Source organism: Nyctereutes procyonoides, unplaced genomic scaffold (genome assembly GCF_905146905.1).
Source record: "Nyctereutes procyonoides isolate TBG_1078 unplaced genomic scaffold, NYPRO_anot_genome, whole genome shotgun sequence".
NCBI classification, from domain to species: Eukaryota; Metazoa; Chordata; class Mammalia; order Carnivora; family Canidae; genus Nyctereutes; species Nyctereutes procyonoides.
In genome coordinates, this window is record NW_026575046.1 from 46,180,900 (window position 1) to 46,202,090 (window position 21,191).

At 42.9% G+C, this 21,191-nt stretch overlaps 2 protein-coding genes across 2 annotated transcripts in view; one reads left to right on the forward strand and one right to left on the reverse strand.

Annotated features, from left to right (window-relative positions):
- The window catches only part of DOCK2 (dedicator of cytokinesis 2), a 401,682-nt gene that overhangs the window by 194,492 nt on the left and 185,999 nt on the right, over positions 1-21,191 (forward strand). The window lies entirely within an intron of this gene.
- Positions 218-18,745, reverse strand: INSYN2B (inhibitory synaptic factor family member 2B). The gene is made up of 3 exons (XM_055325895.1): positions 17,400-18,745; positions 16,203-16,277; positions 218-404 (listed from the first exon to the last, which is right to left on the reverse strand). Exons 1-3 carry the CDS (start codon positions 18,743-18,745, stop codon positions 218-220), a joined length of 1,608 nt encoding a protein of 535 aa, XP_055181870.1.

Genomic DNA, 21,191 nt, shown 5'->3' on the forward strand with positions numbered 1-21,191 from the left:
TGAAGTCCTCAGCAAGCAGTATCGTATCATTCATTCGGGTGAGATTAGTTGTCAGGTGTCCAGCAGCAGCTAAACTAGCCCCGAGTCTTTCCCATTCTGCAGGTTGAATGGCTAACCACCTGGGGCCTGTGCTAAGAAGTAGAGAAGGCCTGAGGGCAGTGATTTCCCCACCGTGGGGAGGTATCTGGGGAGGGCAAAGGGAATAGACCCAACAAGCTCAGATCCACCAGAAGCATTTCTTCTTCACTTTCTTGGTTTTCCTCCTTAAGTCCTGTTTCTCAGGGACTGGGGGTTCTGCTGGGGACTTTGGTGGGGGAGATGCCTCCTCCACTGGTTCCGCTTCCTCCAGACTCTGTAGAACTTCATGGAACCTGCCTTCCTGCTGCCGAAAATCATATTCTACACTGAAAAACATAGAGGAGAAGGAAGGAAAGTAAATTCAAACCATCACATATTGATTTAGCATCACCAAGAGACCAACTGACATAGAAGAGCATAGGCTTTGAGATCAAGTCCCAGGTGCTTAAGTAACTACTGACCTTGGGAAGATTTTGCCAGCCTTCTCAACCTCCAGTTCCTCAAGGACTGAATTGGCACCTGAAATGCCTTCCTTTTAGGGGTGTTCTTAAGTCTAAATGGGATGTGTAATATGGCAGCCTGATAGTAGGTGTTCAGTAAATATTGCTTCAGTCTCTCTCACACATTTATTTAATGCTATTAAATTGTTCATTCTTTTTATGCATTTTACACAAAGACTGTCTCATTATAGAAGATTTAAATAATGCAGAGGCATATACGATAAAACTGACAACTCAATTTCCTCATCAATAAAATGGACACAAGAGCAGCAACTATCTCAAAGGCTTTCTTTGAAATTAATATGTATTTTAACTAAGTGAGAGAACACAAAGGAAGTTCTTAGAGCAGTACCTGGCATGTAGTAAGCCTTCCACATGTGGTAGCTCGTGTTAGTGTTATTATTATCATCATTACCATTATTACCACTAATACATTATGACTTTATCTTTTCCTTCTCAATTTAACATGTGTCTCATAGAGCTTTCCCTATACACTTACCTCATAGTATTCCTCCATGTAGACATACTTAAATTCTTTCCTTTGATGGGCATTTCCTAATCTCCATTTTTTCTTTGCTATTTTATTTGTGTGTTTTGGAGTCATTAATGTACAGACTCCATTGTATTATCTGTACACAGATATTTGGTGTAAACATGATGCATCTGGGGACTGAGGGTTCCCAGAATCTGAAAGAGTCAGAGGACAGGGAGTACAGAAGCTCTGGCTTTGTTCATAGTAGGTGTTCACAGTGGGTACTCACACTTCCCATGCCCTTGAGGGCTTGAGAATCAGGCCTGCAGGTGTGTCAGAGTTTGTCAGCTTGCCTCATAACTCTGGCTCAGTTTTCCCAGAAACTGGACAGCAGGGCCAGAAAGAATTAATCCTACAGATGCCCCTGAAGGCTATGCATCAGCTCTCTCTGCCCTTAATTGTCCACTTTCCTCCCTAGGAGATTTACTTACAGGGGAGTTTCCACTGCCGAGATGATTATAAGAAGGCTCTTAAGCTCTCAGCTGTGTTTTCACCTGGTTTCATTCTAGAGGCCTCAGATGGCCCAGGATGAGTAACCAGTGTAGGAGTGTAGAAAGTGAAGGAAATGCAAAGTCACAGAAACAGTGCATTCTCCTTGCTTAGCAAGGAGGGAAATGAAATGTTTCATATGGAAGACAAAAGATCCCACTTGGGTTTATGATGTAGCATGACAGTCCAAGGCCTTTCTACCCAGCAAGGCATGAAAAGGAGCTATTATTAAAGGGACACTTGTCCTTATCTAATACCCTCATGTCACCTCTCAGAGACCCAGGATCAGAGTAAGTGCTGCTGGAAAGGCAAATCATGATTGTCGCACATGCCTAATAAAACCCTCAAATGCACATTCCAAGATGGAAGAAGCTAAAGAGTCAGAAGATCCCGATGGCATATTTTGAAGCCAATCTGATGGGGTATTAGTGCTTAGGGAGCATTTGGAAGATGTTTCTGATAATTTTGTTTCTGCATTTTTGATAAGCTTTACCCAGATTTTCTTCTCCTTTGTGTCATCCTTTCTTTGTCCATTCCTCCCTGGTCTATTCCATAGGGACATACTCCTGGCTGGGTGATCTATATAATGGCTGTGTTTTTCAGAGCAAAGCTCCATGACTAATTGTGAGATCTTGGGGAAGTCATTTCTCATATTTTAAGCCACAGTGTCCTCATCTGCAAAATGAGCATGGTACCTACTCATAGGATTACAGTGAAATTTAAAGGATATGCATGTACAACACTCAGCTCAGAGCAAGGCACCAAGTATACAGCCAGTCGTTCAACAAATATTTATTGAGTATCACCCATGTGCCAGGCCCTGTGCTAGGTGCTAGGGAAGGAATGATAGACAGACATATAGACATTATTTCTGGCTTCCTGGAACTGGTAGTCCAGTGGCTCTGTGTCTTCAGTAAATACTAGTCAACATCAAAAGCAATTAGGGACATTTTAGCCAAAGTCCAGGATTTGCCAGCTCAGTGAACAAAGGCTTCCACAGACTCAAACAATGAGGCTTTCACTTCCAGGATGCACTATCCAGCTCTGCACTCCTCTGTCTCTGGGCATAGGGTGAATTTTTGTCTGCACTCCCTGCACCTCACTCTCTGCAGTGGAAACTTAAGGAGATGGATTCAGAGGCTGGGGAAGAGTTGTTTCCAACAATCTCTGCATTGCTTCAAGGAAAGCATTAAAGCAGTAAGTTGCAAACTTTGATTCTTACCCCCATTAGCACTAGTTCACAGATAGGGGACACCCACATTCATAGTTTCTGCTACCTCCTGAAATATTCATAGCCTTCCCCCCAAGGCATAAAGATAACCTTCATCCTAGAGCACCAGATAGAGCCTAATAAAGTGGGTACCTCCTGCTCATTCTCAGAATTTCTTGTGCTTTCTGGTACAGGATATTCCACCCATCTATTCAGTCAGCCAGACTGTTAGCCAACCATCCACTTATCCAACCAAGTATCCACCCAACCAATTATCCATCCATCCATCCATGCATCCATCCATCCATGCATCCATCCATCCATCCATCCATCCATCCACCCATCTATCCAACCATTCATCCATTCAACCAACTATTCATTTATCCAGCCAGCTAGCCATCTATTCTACCATCCATCCTTCAATCCATGCAACCTATAGTCTATCCATCCACCCTACCTACCATCCAGCTAACCATCCATACAGCCAACTGTCCAGCCAAACATTTGTCCTGCTCTGGACCTGACATTATACTCAGTTGCAGGGATAATAGTAAGATAGACAGATGTGGATTCCTCTCTCACGGATCTTACATCCCACCATGTGAGAGAGATGATTAAACTAACAATTGCCTTAAAAAATGTTTTGCATTTATCTCAACTACCCCTACCTTCCAACTGTTTATGCATACACCTCTATCAAATTATATGAACATAACATAAACAGGCGTCCTTCTTCTCCTTATATGTAACTTTTCTCTGACTTCACAATTCAAACAAATGACAATAACAACAAACCACTTGAGTTTGTTAAGACTCAGAACAGTGTCCCAAAACCAGTTAGAAAAATAATGATCTGGAAGATTCCAGAATGTGTATAGAACTGGCATGCCTGGAGAGAGAAGAGCCAGGAGACAGAATGTTAACTCTGTCTCATCATCACAATTTAAAGTTCAGCCCAATATAGAGAATAGAACAGAGGCTCTCAAGTGGAACACTCCTGGGTTTGAACTGAGGCTATACTACTTACTGGCTGGGTGACCTTGGGCAAGTTGCTACTCTCTGAGACTCCGTTGAAAATGGGGATTATAAAGCTACCTTGCTAGGTAGTTGTGCAGATGGGACACAATAAATGGCGAAATGTCCTCACATAGGATATGGTCTCGGCCCACTCTACTCTTCACTAAGTGTTTTGTCTTCCTATCTTAGGGACGGACTGCCTTACTTTCTCACTCATACCTTTAGCTTTTTGGTAATTGTACACCTTGTCAGCAACATCACTCTTCACTCCTACCCTCTATATACATTCTGGGAAGAATATACTCTTTATGTTTCTATGGAAACACCACAGGTTTCCATTATAATCATTAGAGCTTAGGGAGCTCCCCACCCTCCTCCTGTAACTGTCCCCATGAGTCTTGGCAATTTAAAGAGGATTGAAAGTGACTTTCTTTTCAAGTCCAGGCAAATAGCAGAGTATAGGGAAGCATGTACACTTTGGAAAGAAATTGATTAATGGTTTTTAGGCCAAAACAATTTATTAACATAAAGGAAAACTGCCACTTTTCTTCTTATTCATCCATTTGACAAACTACTGTTTAGTTTGGAGAGGAGGAGAGGGAGTATATCTTGTTTTGGTAGCAGCTGCCTTATAAATAGGCTGGGGCAGTGCCCTTTCTCATCTGTTTTCATTTTGAGGCTGAGTAGAGAAGAGGAGATACCCCTCAACTCACAGCAACCTCTTGAAAGGGGAATAAGGTGCTTACAAGTAAACCCTTAGCAGAGGGTCCTTTGTAGATTCTGGGGAATGACTGTTTGCTTTGGGCTTGGTATCAAGGTAGAACACCAGTAACTTTTGCAACCTCACCACCACTTCTTTTCTACCTCTTAATCTCCCTACCCTGACACCCTTAGCATCTTCTGCCATTCATATTCCATAGGGAGGAGAGAAATATTGAGTGCTGAGCTTGAGCAGAGCTCTGGCTCACAGTTTGGGGCAAATGGTCAAGAAATTGTTACAATATGGGATTTAGGCCTGGAACCATTGAGATAGTCTGGAGCACTGAAGGTCTGTGAGATTAGTCCACTGAAGATGCAAGGAATACCTACCACCTGATTCAGGGGTGCCCAGTTCACTGAGGAGCCTTAGAGCCCTTTCTGCCCAAGATACCTGTGCATGGCACCACATTGCACTTAGAAAATGAGCTCTGTATAAAGCAAAAATGGAAGAGAGCTTTCCAGTTTTCTTCCTGAGGGCCCCTTACTAATCTGACAGATCAATGCTTAAACCATCATGCTAGGTGAAAAGTAGAAAGGTGTTTTTTCTAAGTAACTGGAAGGAGCAAGAAGCCTAAGTCACAGCTTTTCTGGAAGAAGAAATAGTGAGAAGCAAAAAGTAGATAAATGCATAAGTATATAAGAAAGCAACAGAGCCAGGCTCTAGATGCAGTATCTTGGCTAAGCAAACTGAAGTTGGATAAGCCAAAAGGAGATAAAAGTTTATATAGAAATAAACAGTAGAAACCTCTTACTTTTATATAGCACTTTCATATTGCAAACCTCTCAGATGTGTGTTTTTATTTTACCCTTACAATAGCCCAGGAAGTTGGGAAGGTTCCTATCCCTATTAAACTGACAAAGGGGTTAGCAAAGGGAAGTCGCACCATGAGTTATGATCAGAATCCAAGCCTGGCTTCCTGACTGCTAGTCCTTCGTTTTTCCTAAAGAGGGATCAAATGTTTTAGCCCAGGGCTTGGCTATTACCAGGGGTTTTTATTCTAAGAAAGGAAGTATGAGAGTACCTGCACCTTGTTAGGTGAGGACATATGGTAATTAAATGAATAATAGTAATGAATAATTAAATGAATAACAGTAATGAGGATAAGTAGGAAGGTGGGGAGGAGGAGGGGTTGGGAGGTAAGAAGACAGGGACAACTACTACTATTATCATTTTTGGAGTGTAATTCGTATTGTAGACACTATACTAGAAGTTCAGTAATTCTTGCATGTCTCATGTAATTCTCACAACCCCATGAGATAGATATTAACTTCATTTTATACATGAGAAAACTACGAGGTTAAATATTCTGCCAAGAGCACACACGAGTAAGTGACAGAGCCAGGATTTGCGCCTATATTGTCCCGCTCCAAAGCTTGTATACTAAGGTATACTGTGCTAAAAGAACATAGTAGTCTCTATCTGTGTGAGGTCCTAGTTGCCAAATATGTGTGGGGTGGGGGTGGTGAGGTGATGGTGATCAAGGCCTGGTGCACCACTTTAATGACCCTCTGTGGAGCCAGTCCAAATCTGGGGCTGGGCCCCATGGGGGGCACTTTATGACCAAGCTGACCACCTCATAATAGTGTTTCTAGCTTTCAGGGTAATTCTGGCCATTAGGCTGCATTTCCAGAGAAAATGGACATGCTCCTAAGAGGCAGCTTAGGGACACCTGGGTGGCTCAGCAGGTGAGCATCTGCCTTTGGCTTAGGGCATGATCCCAGGATCCAGGATCGCATCCTCCTTCAGGCTCCTCCCAGGGAGCCAGTTTCTCCCTCTGCCTCATTTTCTGTGTCTTTCATGAATAAATAAATAAATCTTAAAAAACAAAAAAAAAAAGGAGGCAGCCTACTCAGGGTAATATAGGTACTCAGCAATCTTGAGTCTACTGTAGGCTGCTGAGGTCTATGGTGGGCTCTTTGCACTTCCTTCTTAGCAGATGAGTCTTGCTCTTTTATAAAGAGAAATGGTGACAAGCCACTGCCGTAAACCATACAGTCCAGGCAAGTTGGCTGGGAAATTAATGATCTATAGCATCTCCCTGAGACAAACATCTTCGGAACCCCTCTCCATCTCTTCCTCATCTGTCAGAGGGCTTCCGTGGCCCTTCTTGCCATAGAACCCAGGTGCACCACAGATTTATTGACCTCCTGCAACTTTCTTTTTTAAAGAATTATCTGTAAGAATCAATGGAATCAAAGAGGATAGTTTGGTTCCTCTCCACTTGGATAAATCACACCACTTTGGAAAGTGTCTCTTGGGAAGAATTATAGTCTGGGAAAGTAGGAGCTTTTGTTAGTTTGTTTTCTTCCCCCCAAACCCCTCCCCAAGCCTGGATGGGGTTTTGTTCCTAATGCTTTCTTTTAATGATCAGTTTGCTCATTATTTATAGGGTATAGTTTTAAGCTTCACAACTTGCAGCCATTTTAAGTTGGCAAGTGCACCCCTTCTCCTAGGGCATCTGTCTGCTGACGAGTCCTCAGAGAATTGCAGGTTCTCTTCTTGGTACATAAATTAGTAGTACCAAGCTGTAGAAAGCTTCACTGCTGATCACTGTCTATGGAAGAAGTCTGTGCCCTGTGTTCTGTGGCTGTGTGTCAAGACGGTCTTCATGTTAGGACCTCGGAAAGGGCAGGTCATCTCAGAGAGCTTTAAACACGTACGTTCATTGATTATGCAAGGTCAAAGGTAAGGGGGACAGGGGCAGGAAAATCTCCTGAAAGCAGGATCGATTTGAGCTCTGGCCACATTGAATCTTGGATAAGTTGCTCATGTAACCCCTCTGCATCTCAGTTTCCTCATCTGCAGAGTGATAATAACAACCATACCCACATTTTAGGGTTGTTGGGAGTCTAACATGAGATGATACATGTACAGTGTTTGGCAAAACACCTGGCACCATGCCTGGCTTAACAAACAGTAATGATTGTTACGTTAACTTGACAGAGAAATAAAGATTGGATCATTCTGTGGTCAGCCGTGGCCTCTTTGCCAGCAGCCATCCATTTGTTATTCCTGTGAAATTCTAAACTTGATTGATTTTATATTTATGGTATGTTTCCGGCTATTTAGCTATTAATGCATTAAAATAGATTTAATTTTTATTTCAGATGAATTGCTGATGCTATAAATCCTACTTTTTCTTTGCATTCTAGGTAGAAGAAGGAAGGGATAAAGCTACTGAGAAAAATGGGGGCTAGGAGCAAATGTCCTGGGGATCAACCTGTCGAGGCTCAGAGAAATTTCCACATGTACCCCAAAGTCTATGTCTGTTTCCTAAAGAGAGAGCTTGAGCCATGTTTGGTGGCAGTTGTTTGGGGGATGCTGGATGGTATTGCCATAATGTTCCTGTTCCAGCATTTGTAATAAATGCTGCTCAGTCCATATTGGAATGTGCTGAGGAATGCAAACACATCTGTGATTACTAGAAAGAACAGATATGCTCTGTAATTTAGAATTATTTTTCACTGCAGACTTCATTGCTGGCCAGAGGGAGGACTGTGGCTAGAAGGAAAAGCTCTCACAGTTCACCCAGCTCCACACTGGCAGAGCATCAGAAGCAGACAAAAGGAAAATACTAAAAAATTTAAGTGGAAAGTTGGTTAGTAAACCCATAGGCCTGGGTGCATATTGCATTTCTAGTAAAATAATACCTTTTTCTCTGGCTAGGTAATAGCTGTAAGTGGCAGGCAAAGCCGAGACCCAGTAGTCAAAAAGCTTCACTGCAGAAGGAAACTCTAGGAAACGTTCAGTGCCACTGACTGTGTGTCCCTAGGTTGCTCATTAATACTCCACAGTCTCTTTCCTTGGTAAGGTACAAGCCTGGCTTTTTTTCCTGCAAGGCACACAGCTGTAAGGCTTTGGCTTGTGTTCCAGATAGGCTCCTTCTGATGAGTTCTGAATACCAAAACTGTGAGGGAGTGACACCAGGTACAATGGAAACGCTGGTTGCTGGGTGCAAAGGGAGATGCTTGCAGCAAATCTCCTCTTGAATATCCTTGATTTCTCTGTCTGATTCAGAAGGAGTTGTAACAGCAACAGGAGTTAGTCACGATGAAAATGCAGCCCATGGTCCATGGAGCTTGAGGAAATGAGAGGATGGTGGTGGAGGCTCCTGGCATTCAGTGTCATGCATATTACCTGGTTCAGGAGCATGGGGTGACTACACTTCTCTCCTGAAGAGGGGGACAGTGGTGCCAGGGAGCACTTTGCATACCCGCCCTACCTGGTATTTCTGATTGCTCCTCCAGGACTCCCTGTGCTCTCTCATGCATGTTCTCTCTCTCAAATAAATAAACAAAATCTTAAAAAAAAAAAAAGATCCTGATTTTACCTAGTTGAATGTTTCTTAAGCTTTATTCAGATCAGACCTTTCAAAGGAGCTTGCTATAATTAAGACTCCTATCCTTTATCTCACCCCTTGCTCCAGCAGGTTTGGGGTGAAGGCCAGCAGCCAGTATTCAGATACCCAGGAGACTTACCAGAGGATAGTTCCTAGCATTTGGGCTCTTAGCTTGGGAGCAGAATTGGGCTTTAATTGGTCTTAACCTTAATTGGAGGAGGAATGTCAGCAGGGATTGCCATTCTATTCCTGATCTCAGATGAGGCCTGAGGAGCTGGGAGTTGTGGCAGGAAGGAGTGACTACAAATGAATCCTCTAAGTAATGCATAATGCAAGCATGGACCCCAAAGTGGACTGACAGAGACTCATTTTCTCTTCTCATTGGAAATAGGCCTCAAAAATTACACTTACTATATGAGCAAGCCCCCTGACCTCCTCTTCCTTTCATGTTGCATCCAATCTCACATGCACCCCCTAGTTAAGTCTGTATATGACGGTGTAACCCTTTAATTAGTAGAAAGGTAAATCATCTTTCCAATGATGCATTTAAAACAAAAACTATTTGCTGGGCTATTTTATTAGCAAGAATTTTCTTTTCATGGACATGTAGGCTGTTTGTCACAAAAGTTTCTCATAAATCAATTGCCACCTCTTCCTTTCAAGACCCTGATTCTGGGGCACCTGAGTGGCTCAGTCAGTTAAGCATTTACATTCAACTCAGATCATGATCCCAGGTCCTAGGATCAAGCCCTGCATTGGGCTCCCTCCTCAATAGGCAGCCTGCTTCTTTCTCTCTACCACTGTGCTCTCTCATGCATGTTCTCTCTCTCTCTCAAATAAATAAATAAAGTCTTAAAAAAATACCCTGATTTTACCTAGTTGGATGTTTCTTAAGCTTAATTCAGATCAGACTTTTCCAAGGAGCTTGGTATAATTAAGACTCCTATCCTTCATCCCACCCCTTGCTCCAGCAGGCTTGTGGTGAAGGCCAGCAGCCAGTATTCAGATACCCAGGAGACTCTCATGCAGGTGGTCCTTGATTATCCTTTGGGAACATTATTTAGGGCCTACATCTAAAACACAAACCCTCATGATGCCCTTGGCTGAGGGGAACTGGGCCACATAACATTCTGCTGACATCCCACAAACAGGTCTGGCCTCTGAAGGCAGCATGCTGTAGAATCTAACTAGCTGGCCCTAGAACTGAGTCCCAATCTTGTCATTGCCACTTACTAGCTTCAGAGTAACTGTGCATGTGCTCTCACTCTTTCAGTCCTAATTGTCTAATCTGAGTATTATGCAAGTGCTTGGGCCTCAGTTACCTCATCTGCAAAATGGAAGTATTTGTATCTGTCTCACATGATTGTTAGGATTAAATGTGAGAACAAAAGGTGTTTATAGTGACCAAGTATCTATAATAGGCACTCTTATTTATTCCCAACAGATCTCTGCCCTCAGCTAGCTGTCATAGAAGTCATCCAAAGAAGTAAAAAAAAAAAAAAAAAAACTGACCTCCAATTAGATGTCAACAGTTTATGAATCATAAAAATTTAATCTGATTGTATTATTATTGCTACTGAAACAAATGATCACAAAGTTAGTGGTTTAAAACACAAATGGTACTTGTAGAGCCCTGGAGATTGGAAGTCCTCCAGAACTGTAAATCCAGTGTCAGCAGAGCAGTGTTCCTTCTAGAGGCTCTGTGAGAGAGTCTGCTCTTTGCTTTTTCTACCTTTTAGAAGCTGTCCACATTCTTTACTTGTGATTACCTCTCTTGAACCTCTGCTTCTGTTGTCACATCTCATTCTCTGATTCTGCATCTCCTGCCTCTCTCTTCCCTTTATGGGGATCCTCATGATTAAATTGGGCCAACCTAGACAATCATGGCTACTCATCTCATCCCTAGATCCTTAACCACATCTACAAAGTCCGTTTTTCCATGTAAGGTAACATTCACCTATCCAGGAATTAGAATATGAACATCTTACAGGGCCATTATTCTACTCACTACTGGGTTTTGATATTTTACCAAGAAAGACTGCGGGTCTAATGTCTTAAACCCCTCTCCCAAAGAGATCACTGGAGTAGTTCAGATACCACAGAGGGGAGATATTTAAGCATGAAGGGACTTTGTGGTTTGCCACAAATCAAACTTTGCCTTTCCAACCACAGCTGGTACAGAAATACTGGGCAATTAATGTTGGATGGCCATGATGAATGAGGATCCCAATGTCCTGTGAAATTGCAACAAGCTCTCTGAGTCATAAAAGGAAGATTTGATTAGGTTCCATTTTGTCGAGAGTATATAGCATTCCAGGTATTTGAAAATTGACAATTTCTGTATTACATTCAGTTGTTTGTTTCTATTCAAAAATATCTACTGAGGACCTGCTGCATAGAAGCCTTCCAATAAGAAATTTGATTAGTTAAGACCCTCCACTTCCCCACCCAAGGACAGGGACACACACAAATAGTAACAATGGGCAATTTGGGCAATCTAAATAACTGTCTCAAACCCACCACTGCTTTTTTTCCTTGCTCCAGTCAATGTAGCCATTTTCTTTATTGACAAGTATCTACTGAGCACCAACTACATACTAGATATTGGCCCACAACTTTGAGATATTAGCCATTTGCTGAAGGAAAGAAACTCATCAACACTACACTATAATGCAATAGGATAAATGGTATAGCAGAGGAACATGCATGCCATAGGGTTCCTCCACAAGAAGGATTGATTGTAAGGTTATCTAGAGGAGCTGACTTTTAAGCTGCAAGAGGAAATTTCCAGACAAGGCAGGGCAGGAAAGGCAATCAAGGAAATGAGGGAACTTATGCAAAGGCACCAAGGTATGATAGAACACACAGTATTTGAAACTGAATTCTCTGTGGCTTGGGAGAAATATGAGACCCAGCAGGTAAGAAGGTTAGGATCACATTCAAAGGGCCCTGAAAAATTAGCTAAATGCAGCAACAGGAACCAGGACAAGATTGTTTAGCAGGAGAGTGACATGTTAAGATTTTACTTTTTGGGCATTTTAGCAGTCTAAGGTTGCTAAATTTGGAAGGATTACCTGGGACCTATGGCAGATAAATGAGGTAGCATTCAAGTGACAAATAATGAGGGCCTTGACTGACCAGAGGGGCTAAAGCTAAGGAGATGGATTTAGCAAGTAGGATTAGCAGCCAGTCTGATGGATACTGTGAAGGAGAAGAGCGAGGCAGTGAGGACTAAGGTTTACGAAGTCATGGTTAATGGCTTTGAGCAAATTAGAACTAATAGGAAGATAGTTCATTTCATGGGAGAAAATAAGCAGTGTGTTTTGATAAATGGTGAATTTGAGGTGGCTTTGAGATATCAACATGGAAATATTTACAGGTAAACACAGAGGGGGAGAGAGCAATCTCATGAAAAAGGTAGGGGAGGATGGTGTCACAGAAATAAACTTAAAAGCCATGAGTGCAGTGGAAGCCATGAGAAGAGGCTGGGGCTGAGAAGAGGAGGCAGGAAAGAGCTGTCCTGGTAGACTCCCCCAAACACAACGGCTCTTCGGCTGCTCTCTCCTCTCTAGAACATTTCAAACCTTCCATGGCCAACCTCACCCTTCACCCATTTAAAATGGTAAGTTTCCAGCTGGCTTTTTGTTGCCATTTCTGAAGCAACATGCTTAGATAGGAGAAAGATTATGAGAAAGATTTCCTATTCTTTTCCCTAAAACATCTGAGGCATTTTACAACTTAAGCCAAGCAGATTTTTTTCAGGGATCTACATCCAGAAAATAAATGCTTGATTGGTGTAGCCAAAGACCTCCAAAAAGGCTCTTATTTTTTTAGACTGACTGCGAAGACAAAGTACTGGAAAAGCAGAGAATAGATAAGGGATGGAGGAGGGATGTGGCATGGAGGGACCCCATGCCTCTGAGAAGAGAAAAGGGAGCTTATTCCTTAGTGCAGTGTTTCCCAAGCTTCATCTTTCATTTATCACCTTCCAGGCCTTTGTGAAACTCCCCACACCATCTGCACATTTACTTAATTTTTTCTAAGTCAATTCACTTTTAAACTTGAACATTTATACAAAACAGTTAATATCACTTTTGAAAGTGGAGACCTGCATTACTTATGATGAATATATAGAAGGACTAGTTTTCAAAGTTAAAAACTTCAGTAAAAAATTTAAAATGATTACCCTCTGGCTGGATACTGTTGCTTGCCTATGGCTATGAATCTGAAAGCTGCTCTCTTCTGGCAAAGAAGTGTGATAAGCAAGCATTATAAAGGCTTTGAAGATATTCTAGTACCAAACTCAGATTTCCCCTGCTGGATAATCAGAAGGATTGAAATAAATTTGAAAAAAAAGACAGCCTTCTCACCAGGTAATTCAATGTTACTTATGTTGGTACCACAGGTGGCATTCACCCAATCCTTTGAGTAACTTGTCCTAGGATTAACACTACGGAGAGTGACTGGGGACTAAACAGCCTGCAACCAGCTTAAGGCATAGAGGCAATTCCCACATTTTTCCCTTGGTACCTATGGTTGTCACAATTCCAAGGAGTCTATCCTCCCTGCTGTATGGAACCCCTGAGAGCTATGCATGGGATCTGTAGGCGTTAGTGTTGTTCCCCTCGGTAAGGTAGGATCTGCCAGAATGATTCATGGTAAGAAGAAAGCCATGGAGGCATGGGGTTGGGGCACCCAGAAGGCTATTCTTGGAGGCGGGACAATGAGTTGGATAGAACCAATGACCTCACATGTCTTGATGGAAACAAGTATAGCCTTTGGCTGATGGAGCCATTTGGAAAAACTTATGTGTTGCTAACTTAGCAGCAACATTTCCATAGAAGAAGACCCGACAGGCAACCCATCAGGTGTCCAGGCACTTTATGTACAGTGATGTGCCCTGGGCCCATCCATCATCAGGGAGAGAGACTGCCGCTTAACAAGGCCTGAGGATGAGTATTACACATCGCTTATTCATCAGTTTGTAAGATCTGATTTTCCAGGACACAACACAAGGTTTGAAGTTATTTGAAATGTTAAAAAAAAAAATGACAACTCTCATCTTCCCACTGTTACTCTGACAGGGATGTTGTTCTGATCTCTTTGCTTTCATCAAATTAATTGCCCGTTCCTTCGCAATGGCTTAGATGCAAGGTTGTAGATACTGTCTGGGAGAGCAGTCTGGCTTTGAATGGTAATAAGGGATGGGAGTATACAATTGCTGTTCTTGGAAAATTGGAAAGGGATGTGTGCGTGTGAAGGCTTGCTAACCAGTGCAGGGGTGTAACTTAATTTAGAATGTTTGCTTGGGATGTTTGAAGTACGTACTAGAAAAATGCAAACATTCTCAGACTTGTTGGAAGGTCATAGTTTAGCCAAATATTGCCACTTTTAATTCAGCATAAAACGTCAGAACGTCAGGACCACAAGGGACCAGAGGAGTCATCTAATGAAAGGCCCTCTTTTTTCAGACGAGGAAACTCAGAGGCCAGAAATGATTTGCTCAAGACCAGGCTATGAAACTCACAGTAGATTGGGAAATAACCACTTGTCCTTTTCACTTACAGAGCTTAATTAAAAAGTCATCTTAAGATAGTAGAAAATACATCATTCACTGCTGAAAAAAAAAAAGATTATCCAAAACTTAAATGTAGGTTCATTAAAAACAATTCTTCTTGTTTATGATGAATAGATTTTTGTCTTCCCTAAATGTCTTGGTCCTCCCAATGATTAAGAAATTTGCTTAAGATAGGAGATATATAGGGACGCCTGGGTGGCTCAGTGGTTGAGCATCTGCCTTCAGCCCAGGGTCCTGGGATCAAGTCCCACATTGGGCTCCCTGCATGGAACCTGCTTCTCCCTCTGCCTATGTCTCTGCCTCTCTCGCTCTCTCTTTGTGTCTCTTATGAATAAGTAAATAAAATCTTAAATAAAATGTAGGAGATATATATATTTAAAAAAAGATAGTAAAAAGTTAAGCAGTTGATGAGACTGCCTATTTACACTTTCTGATACCATAAGCCTTTTCCAGGACTCCCTTTTTTGAGGGAATATTTTACACTGAGATAAAGGGCATTTCCTGTGAGTAGTCCTGAAACTTGTGTTATTTGATAAAAATGCATGGTCCTGTGACTCCTAAGCATAAGGAGCATAGGGACCTCCTGACTTCTGTTTCCAGTACCCTTCTGTCCTCAAACCCCCATGTTAGGACAAAACCCCAGGATTCTGCTAGAGAGACAGAGAGGTTTTAAACAGAAGACACAGGCAACACAATTGGGCTTCAATTTGCTCAGTCTCTCACTGCCTTTCTCCTCCAAGATGGAAAAGTAATAGAGAAGGCTCAACTGTATACTTTAGTCAGACAAAATTAGATGCCATCAACTGAAATGACTGCTTTTGGCTACTTTTCTACATTGCCACCAAAAGTGGACTTCCAGCTAAGGGGGCATCGATCTTTCTAGTAATAACAGTAATAACCCTTGGATTTGTACAGAGGTTTGCAGTTATAAAAGGTATTCACCTATATGAGCTAATTTGCTCCTCATAGTGACTCTTAATAGGAATAATTGTCCCCACTCCATAGATGAGGCAACTGAGCCTCAAGCGGTTGAGCAGGGCTCAACTTGGGGATTTTGACTTTAAGTTTAGCGCACTTACCGCTATATGATTTTTTCCCATTTACCACTTATAAAAATCTACTTTATGGTAGCAGCCTTACCCTCTGCTAGAAGGAAATTATGTACTTAGTAGTGAACACAAAGTGCTTAGTACAGTTCTTGACACATAACACGTGCTTGACAGGTAATAGCTACTGCTGAGGAAGAGGCAGTGTGGTGGAATAATTGAGATCACAGTGCTTGGGATCAGAAAGATCTGGATTTGAGTCCTGAGTCTGACCCCTCCTGCTCTCTGAAAATGTTTAATGCAAGCTGGGTCACATAGCTTAGCTTCCCCAAAGACACTGACACCTGCCTCACAAGATGTAACTGTGAAATAAGATATAAATATGCACACGGAGCTTAGTGCCTATACTTAGTGAGCAGTAAGTGTAGGGCGATTAACAGGATTTGCTCATAGACCTTATTGTAAGGAAAGAAAGCAATGTCTGCCTTGGAACCAGATGTTAACATTTCCGAGTTAAACACCTTTTTTTTTTTTTTAAGTTTCAGGTATTCAAAGGCTTCCTCTCCTTGCCTCTCTCTTGACTTTCTGTGTCTAAGAGAGTTTACAAGGGTGTTCTGTGGCCCCCACAGCAGGCCTTGGTTGTGGCCAGGTACCTGTATATGATGCACGCCGTGTTCTGGCAGGTGCTGCAATTGTTGAGATCTTGGCCAGTTCGATAAAAGTTGCGCCTGCAAGATAGAGCATTTGCTGGATGAATCTATGGGCAAACCCCATGGGATGCACACATTCTAGCAACTGGTTTCCTATAGCATAGCATTACTGATAAGAAATCAGTAGCAATGCTCTAGAGTTGCATGACAAGTAAAGAAACAAAATCAAAATCAAACAAAACAAGATCACAGGACCTCACATTTCTAGAGGGCTTTATAAATTTTTAACCGTTTTTATATCTGAGGTTTTCTTCATGCTGACAACAAGCCGGTGAGATGAGTCAGTTACTCTTATCCCCATGAATAGCTAGGGAAACTGAGGGACTTTGCAAATAGAAGGGAGATTATTAAAACTCCTGACCATTTTGTTCAGTGCATTTCTCGGTATCACCACAGTGCTTTTCTCTTATAAGGCAATGTTGCGTCTGATTCATATCAGCAAATGCCAGTTAATTACTTCTTCCTTCTCCTACCCTTTTGTTGATTAGCTTTAGCCATTCCTTCTTCCTAGTCTTTAGGGGGCACTTTTCAAAGGACAAACATTCCACACCTAAATAGATCACTGCCTTCTCCTCCCCAGACTGGTGCTGAGTCACCCAGGAAAGCATTTTGTGACTTTTTCTCTTTGCAGAATTGTGATCTCATTTCAGTTCCTTACTTAGCCGATCAGTGATGGAATGGCTGAATCCATCAAAGTGGTCAGTGGAGGGGAAGGTCAACAGTAACCTCAAGTCCTTTGTAACAAACACACAAATAACTGAAATCCTGTGCAAATACAGCAACTTGCTAGAAGGATAGAGTAGGGGGAAGTACCTGTGTGCTATTATTCTCTGCCATCATTTATTAACTGGCCCCCTCTCTTTATAAAAATAACTTTTGGCCCTATTGTTTCACCACCACCCTTTCTCCAGTCTATTGATATCTGGACACAAAAACAAATAGCAATGGAAATCCAAAGCCTAGAAATGGATGAAATCTATTCAGAACAAAGGGACACCATTGGTTATGATTTGGGGAAACCACAGAGCCTAAAAGACTCGGAGACATTTTATTAACAGGAACCAGTGCTCTCTCTCTTTGCCCCTGTCCTGGCAAATGACTTAACCCAGTAGTTTTCAATGTAAAAAAAATTCACCTTACCCTTCTGTGAGAGCTCGAGCTTTCTCCAAGTCTTGAATTACATTCAAAAGGACTTTAATTTTCTCTTGGTTCGAGTGCAGAGATTCCTCCACGGATTGCAGCCTGCCTTGGAGATCACAGAGTTCTCCCTGTGCCAGGTGAATTGGATTAATCCCACTAGTGTCTCTGTGGCTCTGAAGTTTGGTCTCCCTCCTTGGAAGAGGAGATGGTAGGTGACTGCTTCCAGAACAATTTTGAAACTCCATGGTGTCTGACTGGGTGGGATTCTTTGCCATCTGCTCCTGACACATGGGGGCAGAAATTGACATGCTGTTAGTTTTGAGTGACAGCAGATCTTGACGATTGTTACTTGATGACGAACAGTCTGAAGCCCCTCCAGAATGGGCTGGCTGGCTATGGGAGTCTGGTGAGAGGGAGCTGTGAGTCCGTGGAGGTGATGAAATACATGTTTCCTTTGACCGAGATGACAGTGGGCCAAGGTCTTTGTCATCAGAGTTGTCTTTGGGCAAAAGCAATTCGGGTTTAAGTTTCCCTGTGCCTGGCATGTGGTTGTCATCGCTGGTGGCATTTATGCAGGAAAGGGATCTTTCTGAATCTGATAGTGGCCCTGTTCTCTCATCACTTGGACACACATCAACCAAAGGATGTACAGAGTTGCTTATGTCACCTGACCTGTCTAGAGTGAAAGCAGACTTTCTAGCTGCCCAGGTAGGACTGTGGTAAATATCATCTGGGACCTGAATGGCAGCAGTTGCTTTCTCTGAGGCCCTCCAAGTCCCTGCTTCCAAGCATATGCTAATAGGCCCATTGCTTTGCACCTTGGACATTCTAGGAGGAAATGGGTGGGCCACTTTGACCCTTTGAGGCCCATCCTCGAGATGCTGAGCCAACCTTAAGTAGGCAAGGTCTGAGGATACAATGTCCTGTTCGGAGAGGTTGCCGTTGACCTGGATGGCACTTTGGGATACTGTTGGCATTTCTACCAGGGACTTGCTGGCTGTGAGTCTCTTCCTTTTGAAAACTGGGAAATGCTTCCTGAGACTGGGGGAGGTTTGGATCGCAATGTTCCGAAAGCCCCCTGCCTTCTGGGACCTGGGGAAGGAGAGTGAGTAGGTGGGGAGGTGATGGTGTCTGGAGGCCTGAGTCTTGCCCATCACAGCTGGGTCCTCAGAAGCTTGGACGTCAACCTCAGCTAGGCCAGGTGGAGTCTTACTGGTCCCATCTTCCTTGAACCGTACCTGCTGTGATTTGCTCCTGCGATGGTGAGGTTGCTTCACAAACTCCACTGACTCTAGGCTGTTACGCTTTAGAAGCACAGGCCGCACTTTCATATTTTGCTGGGCCATTGAGCCTCAGTTGGAAGGATTGGGACCATACACTTCTCTGGGGCACATTTCCTTAGGTCTTTAGAGCAGCATCTAAAGATGGTGACTCAGACACGGAGATCTGCCAGCCAGGATGAAGTGGTCCTCTCCTCTGTGTATAGGAAGCTCTGTTGGCCATTCCTAGCCCGTAGATTCTCCTTGGGAACAGTCCGTAATGCTTCCCCTGCAGTTAAAATATTATTTCATCAAGGTGATAATTGCCGCTTAGATAAACAATGAGTTAGGCTAATCATTGAACATCTGATCTACCAAGAGAGCTGGTGGGCTGTTTATCAAGAGAGGCTGGCAGGTGGTTCTGATCCTGGAAGAAACTTGCTGTCTTGAACAAAAAGACAACAAAAGTACCATTTAGGGGATAGCGCCAGACTCCCAGAGTGTGAATTCCAAAAGAAACCTGCTACGTTTGGAACATACAGCTTCGTTTCCCAGAGCATCAATTTCTACTGTAAAACTGTAGGAAACTTAAACACATCTTCTTTCCACAGCATGTAAACAGGGAAATCAATGGCCAGGGGGCTGGCTTCTTTGATGATACATGATGCCCCTAAGAGAACATACCCATTTGTGTCAATCACAAGTTCCTCCTTTGGGACCATTGCTTTCTTTCATGCTGTTTCCCTGTCTGTCACAAAACTCAGTGGGGTGTAACCAGGACAGGATTGAGGCATCCAAAGGCATTCAGAGGGGCAGAGTCTCTGTTGGGGTGTCTTGGCTGAAGTTCACATGTAGGCAAAGTGAGCCACGCCTATGGCCTTTGGAAATTTGAATGAGAACTGAGTTCACTCGTCCCAGGGGCAGGGATCTGACACCTGGCAGTCCTGCTAGCAAGTGAGGAGTATCTGAAAGGGAAGAGAGAATGGTTGCAACTGAGAATGCAGTTTGGACCTGGGTTTCTCTACAAATACCAGCACCCTGGTCAAGTGCTTTAGAGTGGCTGTTCTAGGAGTAAGTCAGGCGCGCTGCCCTTCTTTCCATTCTCCTAGTGAGCCAGCCACCTGTGGCCACAAGACCTTAGAACAAAACGTCTGTCTGCCTGGACCATTTCTTTCTCCCACTCCCAGGCATCACTCAGAGAACTATTATTCATCTTTGACATCCCAGCTTATATGCCACTTCCTCAGGGAACATTTCCAAGGACTCATCCATCGTATACGCCTGTGCTAGACCACAGCAGGACCCCTGCTCTATACCTTCTTGGCACATCTTTCATAACACAAACTGCAGCTGTCCTGAAAGAATCAGTTGTGTCTGCATTTATTGAGTGTGTGTTTTCCTCCACTAACCTGTAGGCTCCAGGATGGCAAGGGCTGGAACTTTTTTTTTTTTTTTTACCTGAGTATTTCCAGCCTCTAGGCTCACTTTGGATATATAATGAGCATTTGTTGAGAGAATAGATAGCTAAATAAAAGGCAGATCCCTTGGAAGCAAGAGAGGCCTGGGCGTGGTGTAGAGGTCCTAGGGCATCCTACTAGCATAATAGGTTTGGTGAGTTCCCTCTGCTTTGGCTGTAACATTTACTTAAAGACAAGATTTTCCACTAATGTCTTCATTTTTCAATTACTTTCCAGGAGATAAGTGTGCATAAAATTATCCATAAAAGGTGTACCTTTTAGTAAAAGCAGTTACCATTTATTGAAGGCTTACTTTTACCTTACTGAGGCCTTTACATGCATTAATCATAACAGCTCACATTTACTAAATGCTCATTAATGGGCCAGGTGCTGTTCTAGGCATTTCCTAAGCTGTAACTCACTCATTCCCTACCCTAAAGAGGCGAACACTATCGTTATCCCTGTTTTACAGCTGAAGCTGAGGCCCAGAAAGGTTAAGTAACTTTCCCAAGGAGACACAACTAATGATAGAGCCAGTGTCTGAACTGACACAGTCTGTGCTCTTAACCTCTACAACCCACTGCCTTTCCAACATTGCATTATCTCACTAATCCTTACAACACATCTATGAATATTGAAATCCCTATTGGACTGATGAGGAAACTGAGGTTCAGAGAGGGTAAATACTCAGTGAAGGAGCTGTGAACCCAAGAGCCTGTGTTCTTCCCCATGACGTTCTGACTTTGTCCCCTTGGGGTCTGCCCACTCTGTGGGGCAGGTTATATCAGTGCTCTGAGAACAGACTTTGAAGACCTATACAGGTCTGGAGAGGTGCAGGGGACTGTCCCCCAGACTTGCCATGGCAAAAGAAAAACCTGTTTTCTCTAAGTCCAGTGATTCTCACAGCATCAGATGAGGCAAGTTTGAAAGCCACCTGGGTTGACCAAAGGATTTTAAAGGAAAATAAAAGTGCTAAATATTTGGATTATCTTGGAGAGAGTATTATGTCTGTGGTGTTGGCCAGGAGTTATTAGAAATGCCCATGGCAGATTCGGCTTTCTTAGCTCCCAGCTACC